The following is a 16651-nucleotide window of genomic DNA, read 5'->3' on the forward strand; positions in this document are numbered from 1 at the left end:
GGGCGTCCGGGTGCAGAGGTGCAATTCAGCGTCAGGTGCCCCGTTCAAATCAATGGGGAATGGTCTGGTCACAAAAAGGTTACAAGCAGGGACTGACACAGGGGCTCAGTCCTTGAGATGCTCTGGCATGTAGGGACACTGCTGGTTAATTGGAACTCGGCCTGGTGGGCTTAGCTGTAGTGGTGGTTTCTCCGGCGGGGTTGCACTGCAGGAGGCACTCGCAGTTGTATGGGAGCCTGCAAAACAGGCTGCAGGCAGTAACTGGGGGACCAGTTCGGCCAAACCCAAAGGTGGGCTCAGCTCTTGAGGGCTTCAGGACCCCTGAAGCACTGTTAGTCCACTTCTCCCAAGGCTGTGGGACTCTGGTCCATCGGTGCTTCTGGGACCCAGGTTTTGCGGTCGGAGGCTCTCGTGGTTCCTGCTGTGTGGCAAGAGAGGCTGCAGGTGGGTCCCGTGGGGCTAGTCCAGTGGAGTCCAAGGGGGGCTCAGCTAGGGAGGGTTTCTGTGCCTCACGGGTACCGTCAGTTGATGGCTGGGGGTCTTGTGTGCAGTGCTGTTTGGTCTGGCGATTTCGCTCTGGCAGAGACTCTCTTGTCATCATTTTGGGTGCCTGCTAACGTGCAGGGACCCAGCTCCTCTGCTCCAAGGAAGATGTTGCTTGCCAGATGAAGCCGTGGGTCACTCTTCCGCACTCTCTCTATGTCTCCCTTGACTAAGAGAGCCATCACTTCTTGCCGGAGAAAAGATAGACGGTCCTCCATCAGTCTGTCATAAGTAGGTGGCATGGAGGGAGGGGCAGTTTCGAAAGGGAGAGAGTAGCCCTTCGGACGATCTGCAAAACCCACAGGTTCAATATTATTCACTGCCACTGGGGCAGGTAATGGCAAATAATGCCTCCCACTGGATGCCCATCATGGTAAGAGGGCAGACTATCCGGCTGCACCTGCTGGGGGATTGGTGTACTGGCCTGACCTCTGGCTGCCCGACCCACGGGGTCTGTAGTAACCACCTCCTCGGCCAAGGAGAGGCTGGGAAACTTGCACACCACGGTGGCTGGGAGAGTACAGAAGCGGCTGGAAGCCCTTTTCATGGCCATGAAAGAAGTGAATAGCAGATTGAGGGTGACGAGGGGCCATGGAAAGGCCCAAGGACCTGACCGTAGCCCTGCTGTCCTTAAATCGCTCCAGCACCGAATCCGCCTCCAATAAGATGGGTGATATCTAAGGGCAAGTCCATAAATGATGTTTGGATAGCCCAGGAAAGTCCGTAGCCCTCAACTAGGCATGGTGCCATAGGGCCACTGTTGATAAAACCTCTCTGCCAAGTGAGCCGGTGGTGTCCAGTCCACAATGAATGGTGAACTTAGCTGCATCCCTTTCATAAGCAACAGCCTGGGAGAGTATGATCTGGACCTCTTTCTGTACCATTGACAGCACCTGCGCAACTTTATCCCACAGACAATGGGAATAGCGGCCCAAAAGGCATGTGATGTTTACGGACTGCTGTGCCAGGCTGGTGGAAGAAGACATCATCTTGCCTAAGATGTCCAGCCTCTTGGATTCCTGATCCAGGGTGCGGTTGGGAATATGCCAGGATATACTTGGGAAGTGGATGCTTGGACCACCAATCTCTCCGGGGTAGGGTGTTCCGTGAGGTATTTGGGGTTCCCATGACTCGGGCTATGGCGGCAGGCTATTGTCCTGTTCCCAAGAGTCCCTGTGTTGGCTTGGACCAGGTCCCAAGCAGGACATCAATAAGTGCATCATTAAATGTGAGAAGCAGTTCTGAAGCACTTCCATCAAGACGTTAGTCTTGACAGCCACTGATGGCAAGTTAATGTCCAGGACCTCAGCCACTCTCCCCACCGCCATTGCGAATTAAGCTCCCTCATCCGTAGCCACGTTAGGGGGAAAAAGCATGCCTGTATCTGGAGAAGTATCTAGTCCTCACACCAGTCAATGTTGGTATAATATAGGTGGTATCCTTCAGGATCCATTCTCCTCCAGTTCAGTGTCTGAGTCTGGTGTATACATGGAGAGGCGTCGGTCTCTGGACCAGTGCCGGACCCATCCGGATCTATATGTAGATCCCTGGGGCCTGGCTGGCGCTGGAGGCGCCAGCGTGGATAAAATAGGGCCCCTCCCAAACTGACAGGGGCAGAAGGTGTACCAGAGCGAACGGACTGCCCAAAATGAGGTGCACAGCCTCATAAAACTCCTTTAATTGGGCGGTTGTCGCTCCAGCCCTCGGAATCTCAGGGAGGGGCAGAGCCGGCCCAGACGCTGGCAAAATCGCACAGCCAGGCCTCGAGTGACTCTCCCTCATCGGCCGACGGACGGGTCGAAGTACACTTTGACGACTTCTCTTTCTTGTGGCGGGACTTACCTGAATAGACAGATGACTTCTCGGACTCCGTGACCGCTCCCGGGACCATCCCCTCGACCAAGATCTGGATCGTCGCAACATCGCTCCTTCAAAGCCTCTGGGGAGCATGGCACTGCAATCGGAGCAGTTCCTCGGATTGTTTGTCATGCTCGGGGCACCAAAGGCACACAAGATGTGAGTCAGTCACCAGCATCGAGCAGTGACAGGAACAACAGGGCCTGAAGCTGGCCTTTTTAGATGATATTCCTGCCACACCAAGAGAAACAAATTCAAAAAGACTTCGACAAAACGTTGAAAAAAGTTAGGCAAAAATTCCCAGATCTGCGCTGACTGGAGCAGAAAGAAAAGAACTGACGTTAGAGCGCTGGCGTGGCACCTATATACTCACCAAGTAGGTTACTTTCAGCGTGACCAACGTCGATGACAAAACGCTGAACGATGCCACCTACGGCGCACAGCGGTACTGTTAAAGAAAAATTTCCAGATCCAGTCTGACGCCTGGGGATCATTCTAAGGTGAGGAATCTGCAGCTAGAAGTCTCCATCAGATGCGATATATAAAGAGATGTCTGTCAAAAGAGGAAAATAATGCAATGGCCACAGGCATCTGGGGAGGAGGGTGGTGGGTGCATGTCAATCTACAGGACTATATGCCACAAACAGATGCTTATAGAGTAAGTAACATTTTCAATTTGCGGCATATGTGGCTGTAGATACACATGCTGTGCACAGACTGTAAAGCAGTCCTCCGGAAAAGCGATGGCTAGCCAGTGGTTGTTCCAGCAGATTGGAAAAGTCCATGAAGAGCCACCTGGCCAACATTAACGTGCTGGCAGGCTAGAACATCCACACAGTAATGTTTTGTGAAAGTGTGTGGTGTGGACCAGGTAGTTGCTTTGCTTCTATGAGCTATATGGGTGTCCCGCATGAAGGCCATAGAGACTACTTTCTTTCACGTAGAGTGTGCTCTAGGTGGAGTGGGTAGAGTCCTCTTGGCTTTAGCATTGTATTGTAATTGTATTTATATAGCGCTTACTACCCCTGACGAGGAGTAGATGCGATTTTCGTCGAGTAGCACACTACTTTGGAACCCAAAAAGGATTAGTGGTGGATTAGTATAGAGGGGACTTTTCGTGTCCTTCTCACCACCACATAAGGGCAACCCCATATCCAAATCTGGCATAGCAAGGTGGATTGTCAAATGCATACATATTTGCTATCACAAAGCTAAACACACCTTATCTGTTCCTCCTAAAGCCCAGGGGCTTCAATGGCATTTTTAGGGAGCATTCCCCTAGATGACATCTGCAAAGCAGCCACATGGTCTACACCGCACACATTCACAAAACACTATTGTGTAGATGTGCAAACAAAACAAAAAGCTACTGTGGGCCAGGCTGTACTTAAAACACTATTTCAAACTACTGTAACAGATACTGGTGGTCGCCGCTAGAGATGTGTACTGCTATACAATCTATGCTCAGTGTGTGATCTACAGCTCATATGCCTTGAACGGAAAATGCTACTTACCAGTATGCATCTGTTCTTGGCATGTAGAGCTGCAGATCCACACATGCCCACCTGGCTACCTTTATCTGTTCCAGTATTATCCTTTTTAGATACAGCATACATGGGCATCTTTTCTTTTTCTTACAAAACTCCATCATTTCCCTGCCGGCAAAAAAAAATCTAAGGATGGAGCCGATGCCCATGCGCACTATGATCCAGAGGAGGAGTCACCTATCCCGTGACTTCCAAAGACTTTTCCAAGACAAAAACAAGTGCACATATCCGGGCCCAACACCAGATGGCGATCTATGCTCAGTGTGTGATCTGCAGCTCATATGCCTCGAACACAACGTTTGCGTTTTTCTGTATTGCCTATTTTGAGATTTTGCAATAAAATCCTTTACCTTTTCATTGATCTATAAATCAGTTATTGAGTGGTCTCAGTCTTCATTTATTTACTCTGCAAATGTCTGGCCACTAACAAGAGACTGACTTTCAAGTTATGCTCTGACCTTCTCTTGAGCCAACAGGATACTTTTAGCTGATTTCAAAGACGGTGCAAGTAATGGCTCAGAATACAACGTCAAAACAGGGTTCAGATGGCCCCTGTGGATGCCACTGAATGAACAGGAGATGGTGCTGCTACTGCAACTTCTTTTTAGGCACTGGAGCCTGTTGGGGTGTGGAGGTGGAAAGTGTCTTGAGTCTCCAGAGTTGCCAAGTCTGAAGGAGTAAGTCCACTTCTGCGAGTGCTGCCTAAAAGGTGTCTAATACAGCCAGACAGAAAACTTCCACTTTTGTGAGGTCAGCACATGGAATCATAAATTCTAGTTATATCTTCTGTGGCTTTGGAACTGGCTCTAAGGAAGAGCCCAGCATTTAGGAACGGCATTCTGACTCAGAATGGGCCCAGAAACTGGATTGTTTCTTTGAGGAAAAGGATTTATTCTTCCAATTGGGCTTTTCAAATTTCTTGGAAGATTATCCCCTCTCAAGTGACTTATCTGTAGGAGAAGCATTATACTTTGGCATTTCCCTCCATGCCTTGGCCAAAAACAATTGGCATCCTGATGGCTTACGGGTGCATCAGGTGACATGAGGGGCAGGCCCCTTCATTATTACCAGATCCAAAATGCCACATGCAGATTTCATGTATCCAATAAAGATATTCACATGCCACGCCTATAGCAGAGTTTGAATGCTGAAATCTTTGAGACGATATTTGACCTAATGGCTGTTGAAGATGGAAGATATTTTGCCGGTGAAGCACAACAGCGCTCCAGACCAGGTTAATGAGGCACATAAACATGAAGCGACTTTGGCGTGTATGACTAAACTTGTTACTGGCCGATATGGTTAAGTAGAGTCGTGACTAAAGCCATGTGGTGCCACTAGTGGCACTGGTGAGCTACTGCTAGGGTAACATTTTTCTGAACCAGTCTGAAACTTGGGGAGACAAGTCTTAAGATGCTGAATCTGTAGGTAGATTTATCCTTTGGAAATTATTAGATGATAATAGGGCGAATAGGAAGAATTACCATTTTTATAAAACAGTACACCAGTTAACAATAAAGAATATTAGGAACAGAGCTTCCTGACAAAAAAGAGCTGGCTGTGGAAGATACTGAATACATTGTTAGAGATAGCCACAACTGCAATACTTATTCATGATCTGCAGTTTGGCCAATTCTTAATTATTTAGATGGATGTTTCCTTTCAGGGACATTTGCTGAGACTGGACACTAACTGAATGGGTGGAGTTTCCCTTTACTCTTCTCTACTAAAGCAGTGTTTTTTAACCTGTGGTCTGGGGACCCTGGAAGCCCATGATGCCCACCCGGGGGATCCACAACTGCTTAAATAATTAAATAATAACAGATTAATAAAGTCTACATAAATCAGCCACCTGTCAGAGCACAGCACTCTTCACGATACACCAGGACAACAAATGTGAACTGTTGAATTGGGTTGGTCATGGGATTCTATACTTGGGGATCACTGACAAAATATCGAGAAGGAGAATATCGAACTACAAAAATATAGAGGAAAAAATATAGAATGCCAAAATATCGAATCCCTATCTCCAAACAGGTAAGTACAAAAATATAGAATCCAAAATATCGTTGTAAAAAATATAGTTAGTCAAAATATCGAATTTTTTAAATGTCTTAAAAGTAATGTAAAATTAATGAAATAATACATATAATTAACTGAAACATACATAAAAATACTTAAATAACTTTAATATTAATAAATAATTATTGTAAGTAAAAACATAATAATAATACATATATATTAACGTAATATTAATTAAACATATTCAATATTTTAAATAACTTTAATATTAATAAATAATTATTGTAAGTAAAAACATAATAATAATACATATATATTAACGTAATATTAATTAAACATATTCAATATTTTTTCCGTAGGATAGCGGGCGGGTAAAAATGACTATTCTCACTCCAGAGAGTGCAACAGTAGGGAAAGCATTGGATAGCGTAGGGGTAAAAATTACTATTTCCACTCCAGAGAGTGCAACAGTAGGGAAAGTGTTGGATAGTGCGAGGGTAAAATTTACTATTCCCACTCCAGTGAGTGCAACTGTAGGGAAAGCGTTGGATAGCATAGGGGTAAAAATTACTATTCCCACTCCAAAGAGTGCAACAGTAGGGAAAGCGTTGGATAGCGTAGGGGTAAAAATTATTATTCCCACTCCAGTGAGTGCAATAGTAGGGAAAATAATAATTTAATATTTTATTAAAAATAAATTAATTATTAATACCCACAAAAAAGTATTAAAATTAATTTCCAATCACACAATATTTAATAATTAATTAATTATAAATACCAATGCATTATTTTTTAATTAATAACCTACTAATAATCAATTAACAACCAACTAATTTTCAATACCAAAAATTAATCAATAAAAATACCAATTAATAATTAATTAATAAATTAATTATCAATATACAAAAATTATTTCAATAATTAATTATTTAAAATTAAATTACTTCCCACCATATTCCCCTATAAACCCACAACCTGCTACAAATAATAAATTAATACAATTAACATAATTATCAATTAAACAATTAATACAAATTAATTACCAATTAATACAAATCATTTACCAATTAATAATTAATCAGCAAACCAATTAATTTTCAATACCAATTAATAATTACCTAATAACAATTAAATTACTTCCCACCCTATTCCCCTATAAACCCACAACCCGCTACAGAAGTAAACCGCAAAATTAAATAAAAATGATTAATAATTCCTAAAAATTATTATTTAATGTACTATAATTAAATTACTTCCCACCCTAATCCCCTATAAACCCACAACCCGCTACGGAATTAAATTACACAAAAATTAAATAACATAAAAATCATTACTTTAAAAATATTCAAACATACATTCCAAAATTAATACATACTTTTAACACATATACTAACACTTAAAACACTATAAAAAAATTCGATATTTTTAACAACTATATTATGACTGTCGATATTACTTACTTCTATATTATTTAAATCAATATTTCTTACCTTATTTTCCATATTCTTCACCACTATATTTTGGCAATTCGATATTCTGTCCATTCTATATTAAAAACTCGATATTCTGTCCTGTCGATATTTTTTATTCGATATTATGTCTGTTTACCATACTTGGTGTATCCTACCAAAAAATCTTTCAATGTCTTTTTTCCAGGCCCAAAAATATTTAACTACAATTTCACTACTGGTTCCTCAAACTATAAGTAGTGGAAAGAAGATGCAAAAAAAAAAAAAAAAAGGAGAAAAGAGGGGAGGATGTGTGAAGACAGGCTTTCTTAATTTTTGAAGATTATTTGCATTAACATTTGATATATTATTTCAGCCCCGAAACTTCTACAAAACTTGTAAAGGAAACAAATACAATTGAACCAGAGCAGATTAATTGTATAAAGTAATATGATGTGCTTTTACCAGAGCGGCATAGACTTACCATCAGGATGTATGGCTCATCAGGAGCAGAGTGATAGTTTTGCAGTAAAGCCTGTAGCTGAAAAGAGCTCATCTGCAAGCATGTATTGTTAATATTTGGAATATCCTGCTGTGAATATTTATCCATGGTCAGAACGCTGTTGCCTGCACAATCCTGCTCAGCATAACATGTCTGGATGCATTTAACTATCCATCTAGCAATGCCTGAAATCGATAGATCCTTCCCTTTGTGGGGATTGGAGAAAGCAACCAAAGGTTGTTGCATCTTTCTAAATGGTCTGGTTCTATCAACTTAATACATGAGGGCTCATTTTACATCCAAAGTATGGAGAGTCCATTTTGCAACTGAATCAGACTGTGGGAAAAAAAACAGGAAGGTCAATTGATTGATTAAGGTGGAAATTAGAGACTACCTTGGGTAGAAATTTGGGGTTTGTGTGGAGGGCAACGCTATCACTATGTACTTGGAATAAAAGTTCTTCCAGGCTTAATGCCTAAAGCTCACGGACACGCCAGAGTGAGGTGATAGCAACTAGAAATGCCACCTTTCAAGAGAGGAACTGAAGGGGTTAGGTGTAATGGGGCTCAAATGGAGGACCCATGAGTCATGTGAGTACAATGTTGTGATTCTGTGAGAGTGCCAGTGGAATCTGGGGAGGAATGACCCTTTTGAGACCCTTCATAAAAGCTTTCACAACCATTATCCTGAAGAGAGAGATGTGTTGTCTATTCTGAAGGTAGGCACCCATGGTGGCTAGATGTAAACGTATGGAGGTAAAGGCTAGCCTAGAAACCTGAAAGTGAATTAAGTAACAGACAATGTCTTGCACTGGAGCTTTCAATGGGTCAATTTGTTATGAGTGAAAGTAGCAAACAAAGCTTCTACACTTGGCTGCATAGTAGGCACGGGTGGTAGGTCTACAGGATTCCTTGAGGTGCTAATGCTTTCAAATGGAATCCTAAGGTATCCAGATTCTATGACCTCAGGAGTCAGATCGCAAGGTACAGGAACCTGGGATCTGGGTGCTTGTTTTTTCCATGGTTCTGCGTAAGAAGGTCCGACTTGTTGGGGAGCCTCTCGTAGGAAACAAGAGAGAGCTCGAGCAGAGTACTGAACCAGGGCTGGTGAGCCCACGTGGGTGCCACCAGGATGAGCGTGAGGGAGAAGAAGAAAAGCATAGGCACATTTCCCTGACCAGTTCATCCATAGGGCAATGCCACTGGACTGTGGGTGTGGTAACCTGGAAGAAAAGTTTGTGCACTTTGTATTTTCCGCTCTTGTGAACAGGTCTATCTGTGAGCACCCCTATCTGTGAAAGTAACAGAGGAGGACTTGCAGGTGGGGTTCCCACTTTTGGACTTGTTGCCAAATCCTGCTGAGGAGGTCAGCAAAATGGTTGTCCATCTCCGGAAGATATTCTGTTAAATACATTTTATGGCAGAGAGAAATGCTCTGGGATAGTCAAGACACCTGTGGTGAGCGGGTCCCCCCATGGCTGTCATATTGTCCATTCCGACAAGAACAACCTTGCCTATCAGGTGCAGTAGGAAAGCCTTCAAAGCTAGGTGAACGGCTAGAAGTTACAGGTAGTTGATGTGCGGCAGCCGATCAACACTAGATTGTCCCAATTACCCTCTGCCTGAGACCACGGTTGCGCTAAACATTCTTGCAAACGACACATGTGAAACCTGGCATGAGGCACTATGGCAATGCAGGAGGCCATCATGCCAAGGATGTGCATGACTCTTCTGACTGTGAATTGTTGATTTGGTTAGAACAAGGGAAGCAGTGCCTGAAAGGACTGGATCCTGGCAGGATTTGGATAGGCTAAGCCTACCACTTAGTTGAGAATAGCCCCTAGGTAGGGCTAGAATTGCAGGGGGTTGGGGATGGGATTTTGTGGCGCTGACGGTAAACCCTAAGCCATGAAGCGGATCTATTGTGAGATGTATTGTGACCTGTGTGTGTTCGCTGCACAGCTGGCGGGTGGCACTTTTGATAAGCCAATCATCCATGGATGCCTTGTCTGCGCAGGTGTACAGCCACCACTGTAAGGCACTTGTTGAATGCGTAAGGTGCAGTAGTGACCCCAAAGGGGAGCACTTTGAATTGAGACGAAAACTTTCCGGATCCAGTCTGAAGCTTCGGGGTAATTCTAAGGTAAGGAATCTATCACTAACTAATGTTTCTTACAGATATATCGTTACCGAAGATAAGTAACTTGTTCATCTGAAAGAAACACATAGTGATAGATTCCTTACCTTAGAATAGATACCCCAGCAATACCAACCCCGGTGGTGGATCTGCGAACCAATATCACACCAGGAAGTCCCGGAGAACAGAACGGCCAAAGAAGCCGTCTCTTCGGACTTGGCTGTCCAGGCAATAGTGCTTAGTAAAAGTGGGGAGCGAGGCCCGAGTAGCTCCCTTACAGATGTCTTGCAAGGGGACACCACGTCCCAATGCCGTAGTGGCAGCCGTCGCCCTGCCAGAATGGGCGCGCAGCCCCAACAGAGGCTCCTTTTTCGCCAGAGAGAAAAATGCCGAAATAGCTGAATGGTAGCCCTTGATAGAGCCCAGTTCAGAGCCCTGCTGGACCAAAGAAAGAAGGAACATAAGAACTTCTGAGAGAGGGGCAGAAAGGGGATCCACAGCCTTTGCTGTGCACCATGCCACAAACTTGTTCCACCTGCAGGCGTATACCAACTTAGTGGAGGGACGCCTGGCTGGCAGAATGACATCACAGACTTCAGGAGGCAAGTCGAACGGAATCAACTGCCGTCGCTCAATCTCCACGCAAAGAGGTGGAGACTGGACAGGTTTGGGTGGAGGACCATCCCCTGCTGCTGCAACAGAAGATCTACCCGAAGAGGCAGTCGGATCGGGGGATCGATCGTCATACTGAGTAGCTCGGGATACCACACTCTTCGAGCCCAATCCGGAGCCACAAGAATGAATTGGGCCCGGTCGCGCCTGATCATCTTCAGCACTCTGGGCAGAAGTGGTATAGGCGGAAAGACGTACAACAGACCGCAACTCCACTCGCGACAAAAATAATCGCCTAGCGAGTGCCGCCTAGGAAATTCCAACGCGCAGAACTGCTGACATTGCGCATTCTCTTCGGTGGCGAACAGATCTAACCAAGTCTCTCCCCACTATCGAAAGAGACCTTGCGCCACGTCCGAGTGAAGATGCCATTCGTGATCCATACTGCACCTGAGTTCGTCTGCCCTGGCGCTCAGTGAACCTGCCAGGTGTTGAACCACCAGGGAAATGCCCTGCTGTTCCAGCCATGTCCAGAGGCGCAGAGCCTCCTGACATAGGGTCCATGACCCCGCCCTGTTTGTTGCAGTACTACATGGCGGTGGTGTTGTCTGTGAACACCTGCACTACTTTCCCCTTGACAGAGGAAAGGAATACCTTCAGTGAAAGTCGGATCGCCCGAAGCTCCAGAAGGTTGATATGGAGCCTCTGATCTTCGCCTCTCCCATGTGGCCCCCCAGCCCAGGAGGGACGCCTCCATCACTACTGTGTGCTCCGGCTGGGGACGGGAGAGGGATCTGCCATGGACCCAATACCGGTTTGTGAGCCACCACTGCAGCTGCTGTGCAGTGCCCTCCAAGATCTGGACACAATCGGACATGTTCCCCTGATGCTGCGCCCACTGGAAATTCAGGTCCCACTGCAGAGCCCGCATATGCCATCTGACATGAGTAACCAGCAGGATGCAGGAGGCCACGAGGCCCAGCAGTCTCAGGGTCATCCTGACCGAAACCCAGCATAAAGGCTAAAAGATCGGAATCATAGCCTGAATATCCTGGGCTCACCGTTTGGGAGGATAGGCCCGAAACAGCATCGTATCCAGAACAGCTACGATGAAGAGGAGCTTCTGAGAGGGAATCAGGTGAGACTTCGGCACATTGATGAAGAACCCCAGCAAATGCAGGAGTTCACCCTAGTCTGGAGGTGGGAGATGACCGTCTGGGGCGAGCCCACCTTCAACAGCCAGTCATCGAGATAGGGGAAGACTGGAACCCCTGATCTGCGCAGATGAGCTGCGACCACCGTCATCAATTTCGTGAACACCCAAGGGGCACTGGTAAGGCCAAAGGGGAGTACAGTAAACTGAAAGTGCTCGTGACCTACCGTGAACCGCAGGTAATGCCTGTGGGCCGTCAGGACGGGAATGTGAAAATATACATCCTGCAGGTACAAAGCTACCATCCAGTCTCCCGGATCCACGTCAGACAAGACCTGAGCCAGAGTTAGCATCTTGAACTTCTCCTTCCGGAGGAAGCGATTTACGTCCCTGAGGGCCAAGATAGGACGCAGGACCTTGTCCTTCTTGGGCACCAGAAAGTAGTGGGAATAACAACCACAACCTGGCGCAGGAACGTGCTCCATGTCCCCCTTGGCCAAGAGGGCCGCGACTTCCTGTTGAAGAAGTGCCAAGTGATCCCCTGACATGCGGTGGTACTGGGGGGGGCATGGCGGGAGGGGTAGACTCGAAGGGGAGCGAGTAACCCCTTCAGACTATTTATAAAACCCACCGGTCCGAGGTGATGGTGCACAAATGGGTAGTTGGTGGCGAATCCTGCCGCTCACTGGCGTTTGATGAGCCTGAAAAAACGACTAGTAAGGTTTTGGTGCAGTGGTGGCGGGGGACTGACTTTGCGGGTCCCACGTCTGCGGCCGCATTAAGACTGTTGCTGCACTGGCCTGTGGCTCTGAAGCGAACGTGTCGGGGTGCCTCTTCTGTTCCAGTCTCTTGGATTCCCTGTCCGGGTGTGCGGTAGGGAATGCGCTCTGGGACGTGGAGGCTTGCACAACCAAGCTCTCAGGGGTAGGGGGTTAGGGGAGGAAAAGGGGGTCGCCCGGGGCCGGGCGGTGGGCCACGTTCCTATCCACAGGAGCCCCTGTGTTGGGCCTGGACCAGGTGCCCAAAAAAACATCAGAAAGTTCATCATTAACCCCTTCGGTGCTCATGACGGAATGGTTCCGTCATGACCCACGGTTGAGCTGTGCTCATGACGGAACCATTCCGTCATGAACCCGCCCGCGCAAGATTCCGCCAGCACAGCGGCGGAATCTGCGCAGCATCGAAGGGGTTAAAAGGCAGCGGTGGATACGCCGGCTGGAGCACTTCTGTCAGGAGGTTAGTTCTGAGGGCCACTGTAAGGAGTTGGAGGTGGAGAGCCTCGGCCGCCCTACAACACCACTGCGTAACTTGCACCCTCCTCCGTAGCCACGGTAAGAGGAGTTAGCATGCCAAGGTCAGGAGACGTATCAAGACCACTGGCATCCCCCAGCTCCTCAGCCCAGTCCGGGTCATACTCACATTGAGCTGTGAGAGGGTCCTCAGACCCCTCCCAGTCCTCCCCTTCCTCCGAAGGCTGATGTACAGGCCGAAAATAAGGAGGTTGGACATAGGGGTAGAAAGGCCCCATCGACGTCGGAAACGGCGTCGAGCGACGCCGTTCCGACGCCGTGTCCACATCGGGGCTGAAACTGGGGACGACGTCGTCCGGTGGCACGGGCCACGTCCTAGGTGGTGCCGGTGGGGTCAGTGGAGGTGTCACAAGATCAACTGGCGTCGACCGGGATCCAAGCCTGGATCCCTGGGGGCCATGAGGCGCCGGAGCCGACAGCGATGCTGGGGCCGCCGACAGTAAAGGGCGAGGACCCCCAGTCTGGGGGTACCGCTCTCTCCGGATCTGCGCTTGCTGGCGCAGAAAAAGAAAGAACTGACGTCAGCACGCGAGGGGGGCATCTAAGTAGCTGCGGTGACGTCATCTCGGTGACCACAACGCCAACGACGGACGCATAGCCGCACGACGCCACCTTCCGACGCGCAGGGGTACTGCGGACGAAAACCTTCCATATCCAGTCTGACGCCTAGGGGTAATTCGAAGGTAAGGAATCTATCACTACATGCTTCTTTCAGATGTTCCTTTTTGTAAAAAATTGTATTCCGGCCCACTGATTACACTTCATCCGGCCCGAGCCGGAGAGTACGACCCGGGTGCGGAGAGTACGGCTCGGGTGCGGAGAGTACAGCCCAACTGCGGATATAAAGATACAACTCGTAAATGACCTCTGTGAATACCAAAAGTCGTAAAGTTAGACTTTTGTCTCAGATTGTCTTTGTGAATTGGGCCCAGCATGTGTATCTACTGCCACACCTGCCTCGAACATTTTTTTTCCAGCCATGCATGCTTTTAAAAAAATATGTTTTTATTGTATTTTTACTGTAGATAAATCAGCAATGACAGTACAGTCCAACTTAGCGTTCACAATACATATTAAATGGTGGATCATTTGTCGACCTACAGGGCGTAAACACATTAAACTTAAAACAACAACAATGCAACCTTTAACTAGGTCCTTAGATGCTTCCCCTCAACTTTGCTTGCTCAGTATTGCTTGACTGTGGTGGCCGCGCATATCCCAAAGATGCATGCTTCACCTGCATTACTAAACTTAGTAGCACCCCAATAAATTTATCAGCGCTGGAAAGAATAGTAAAGGACTAGTTCCATTTATTAATTCATAAAAGAGACAGAGTCAGAATGGTCTCAGAGTGGCCTATGAGCTCTACTTTTAAATAGGAAGGTTTAGTTATTAAACTCAAAGTAGTGATAAAGTGTTTCTATTTTCTTCTTTTTAAGTAAGTTAAAGTGATTTACCCTACTGACAGCTATTTTTCCCAAGCAAGTGGCCAAACCAACCAACTCAGGAAAGAGATGTACTTTTAATACAATACAATTTTTTTTATGAAATCAGTAATCAATGACCAACTTCTTTATACTTAAAAAGAGACATTAGATGTGTAGCAGTGGGATGGGTTTAAAGTTGTCCAACCTTTATGAGTTCCTCTTTAATTTGGACACTCCTAGTCAGTGACTCCACATCTGCTGCCTGTACCTGCAGCTCTTCATTCTGTTTGGTAATAAGAGACCGCAAACTGGAGAGCTCCATCTATGAAAAGAAAAGACGTAATCTTGAGAATGTACAACAAGAAAAAAAGAGTTCACATTTATTGTCAGAGGAAGGAGTGGGTAGGAATCCAGTTAAAAGTGATCACACATTTTAGCTACCAGCATTTGTTTTTGCCATGCCTATATTAACAAGTTAGTTTCCTTTGGTAACGTATGTTACTGTTTGAGACTATCTAGCCACAAACACAACAGGAGCACAGGGGGATTAAGAAGTCAGACCACCCCCCACTCAATCGATTATAAACACTACCAGATCTGACCTCTATCGAACAGGTAATCTTGTAATTTTGGAACCCACTGGGAGTTTTCACTGAACCCTTTAAAACTTCCCTCGCATGTCCAGCTCACTGCATGTGACCTGCTGGTCCCTCCTGTTCTAGTTAAGAAAACGTCAATAACAACAGCATGTACACACAGCAAAGTGACTTCAAATCCTCACATTAATGTGTGCTACAAATTATATGATAAAGGCCCAGAAAAAATGTGAGAGAAGAACAGAAAGCACCTCACGTACGCAAACCCAAGGAGCTGCTGGATGGTACTCGCCAGTATGCCCACGTTATCATTGGTTGCTTTCGTGGCAGAAAAGAAAAAAAGAGGTGTGTGTTTAAACTTCCTAAGAGGTGAGAAATCAAACAAGAAATAAATCATAAGAACTGTGTGTCAATGAACACTGAGTCTATGTAGCTCATTTAGTGCCCACTGGTCCCCAACCGTGAAAAAGAGAGAACCTATTCTCACAATTAAAATGGGGTACCACTCACATGCAAGACATACTTTATTGAGTGCTGCAAGTGTTCTCATGTTAAAAAACAGGCATGGATATGGCCACTTTCACCCACAAAAGGCTTTTCGTGGGCACTGAGTGAGCTACATAGACTCAGTGTTGGTTGACTGGCGAGTACCACCCAGCAGCTCCTTGGGTTTGTGTACGTACATGCAATGAGCTGGACCTGCAAGGAAAGTTTTAAAGGGTTCAGTGAAAACTCCCGGTGGGTTCCAAAATTACAAGGTTACCTGTTCGATAGAGGTGAGACTATCTAGCCACAGATTCCTTACCTTTTAATATTCAACAGGCATCAGACTGCGGTTGGAAAGTTTTCCAAGCAGTACCCCCTATGCACTGGTAGGCGGCATTGGTCGGCTCTGCATCGAAATTGTTCGTGCTGCAAGTGATGTACTCAGTGTCTATATGGTGCCACCCCAGTGCAGTGATGTCAGTTTCTTTTTGCGACTTTCCATGACATGAACGCCGAGCCACAAGGACCTGTGACAACTGGTGTGAATTTCTACTGACCAGGCAAAACACCAATCACGATGGACCTGGCTGTCCATACAGTAGTGTTTACTGAAAATATAAAGTGATACCAACGTTGCTGCCTGACAAATGTCCAGGACGGGGACTCCACGAGCTAAGGCAGTGGTTGTAGCCTTAGCTCTGGTGAAGCGAGCATGCAAACCATCAGTGGGTTACTTATCGCCCAGTGCATAGCAGATCTTTATGGAGAGCACTGCCCATCGTGAGATGGTCCTTTTCTGCACTGTCTTCCCTTTCTTAGTTCCAACATAGCCTATAAAGAATTAATCGTCCACCTGGAACTCTTTGTTTCAATCAATGCAGAACGACAACACTCTTTTTGGGTCCAGGCGGTGCAGTCTCTCCTCTTCCTTAGAAGGATAAGGCAGAGTAAAGAAGGTAGGCAAGGGGATGGTCTGGCCTACATGAAAGGGTGTTACAACCTTTGGCAGAAA

At 46.4% G+C, this 16651-nt stretch overlaps 1 protein-coding gene across 11 annotated transcripts in view; it reads right to left on the bottom strand.

The window, feature by feature from the left end:
• PDE4DIP (phosphodiesterase 4D interacting protein) overlaps window positions 1-16651 on the bottom strand; it is a 1321554-nt gene that overhangs the window by 600846 nt on the left and 704057 nt on the right. For all 11 annotated transcript variants that reach the window (XM_085654823.1, XM_085654822.1, XM_085654821.1 and 8 more), the window contains one exon: window positions 14763-14879. In XM_085654823.1, coding sequence (XP_085510949.1) covers window positions 14763-14879 — 117 coding nt within the window. The remainder of the gene's footprint in view (window positions 1-14762; window positions 14880-16651) is intronic.

Source organism: Triturus cristatus, chromosome 4_1 (assembly GCF_964204655.1).
Source record: "Triturus cristatus chromosome 4_1, aTriCri1.1, whole genome shotgun sequence".
Taxonomy (NCBI): Eukaryota; Metazoa; Chordata; class Amphibia; order Caudata; family Salamandridae; genus Triturus; species Triturus cristatus.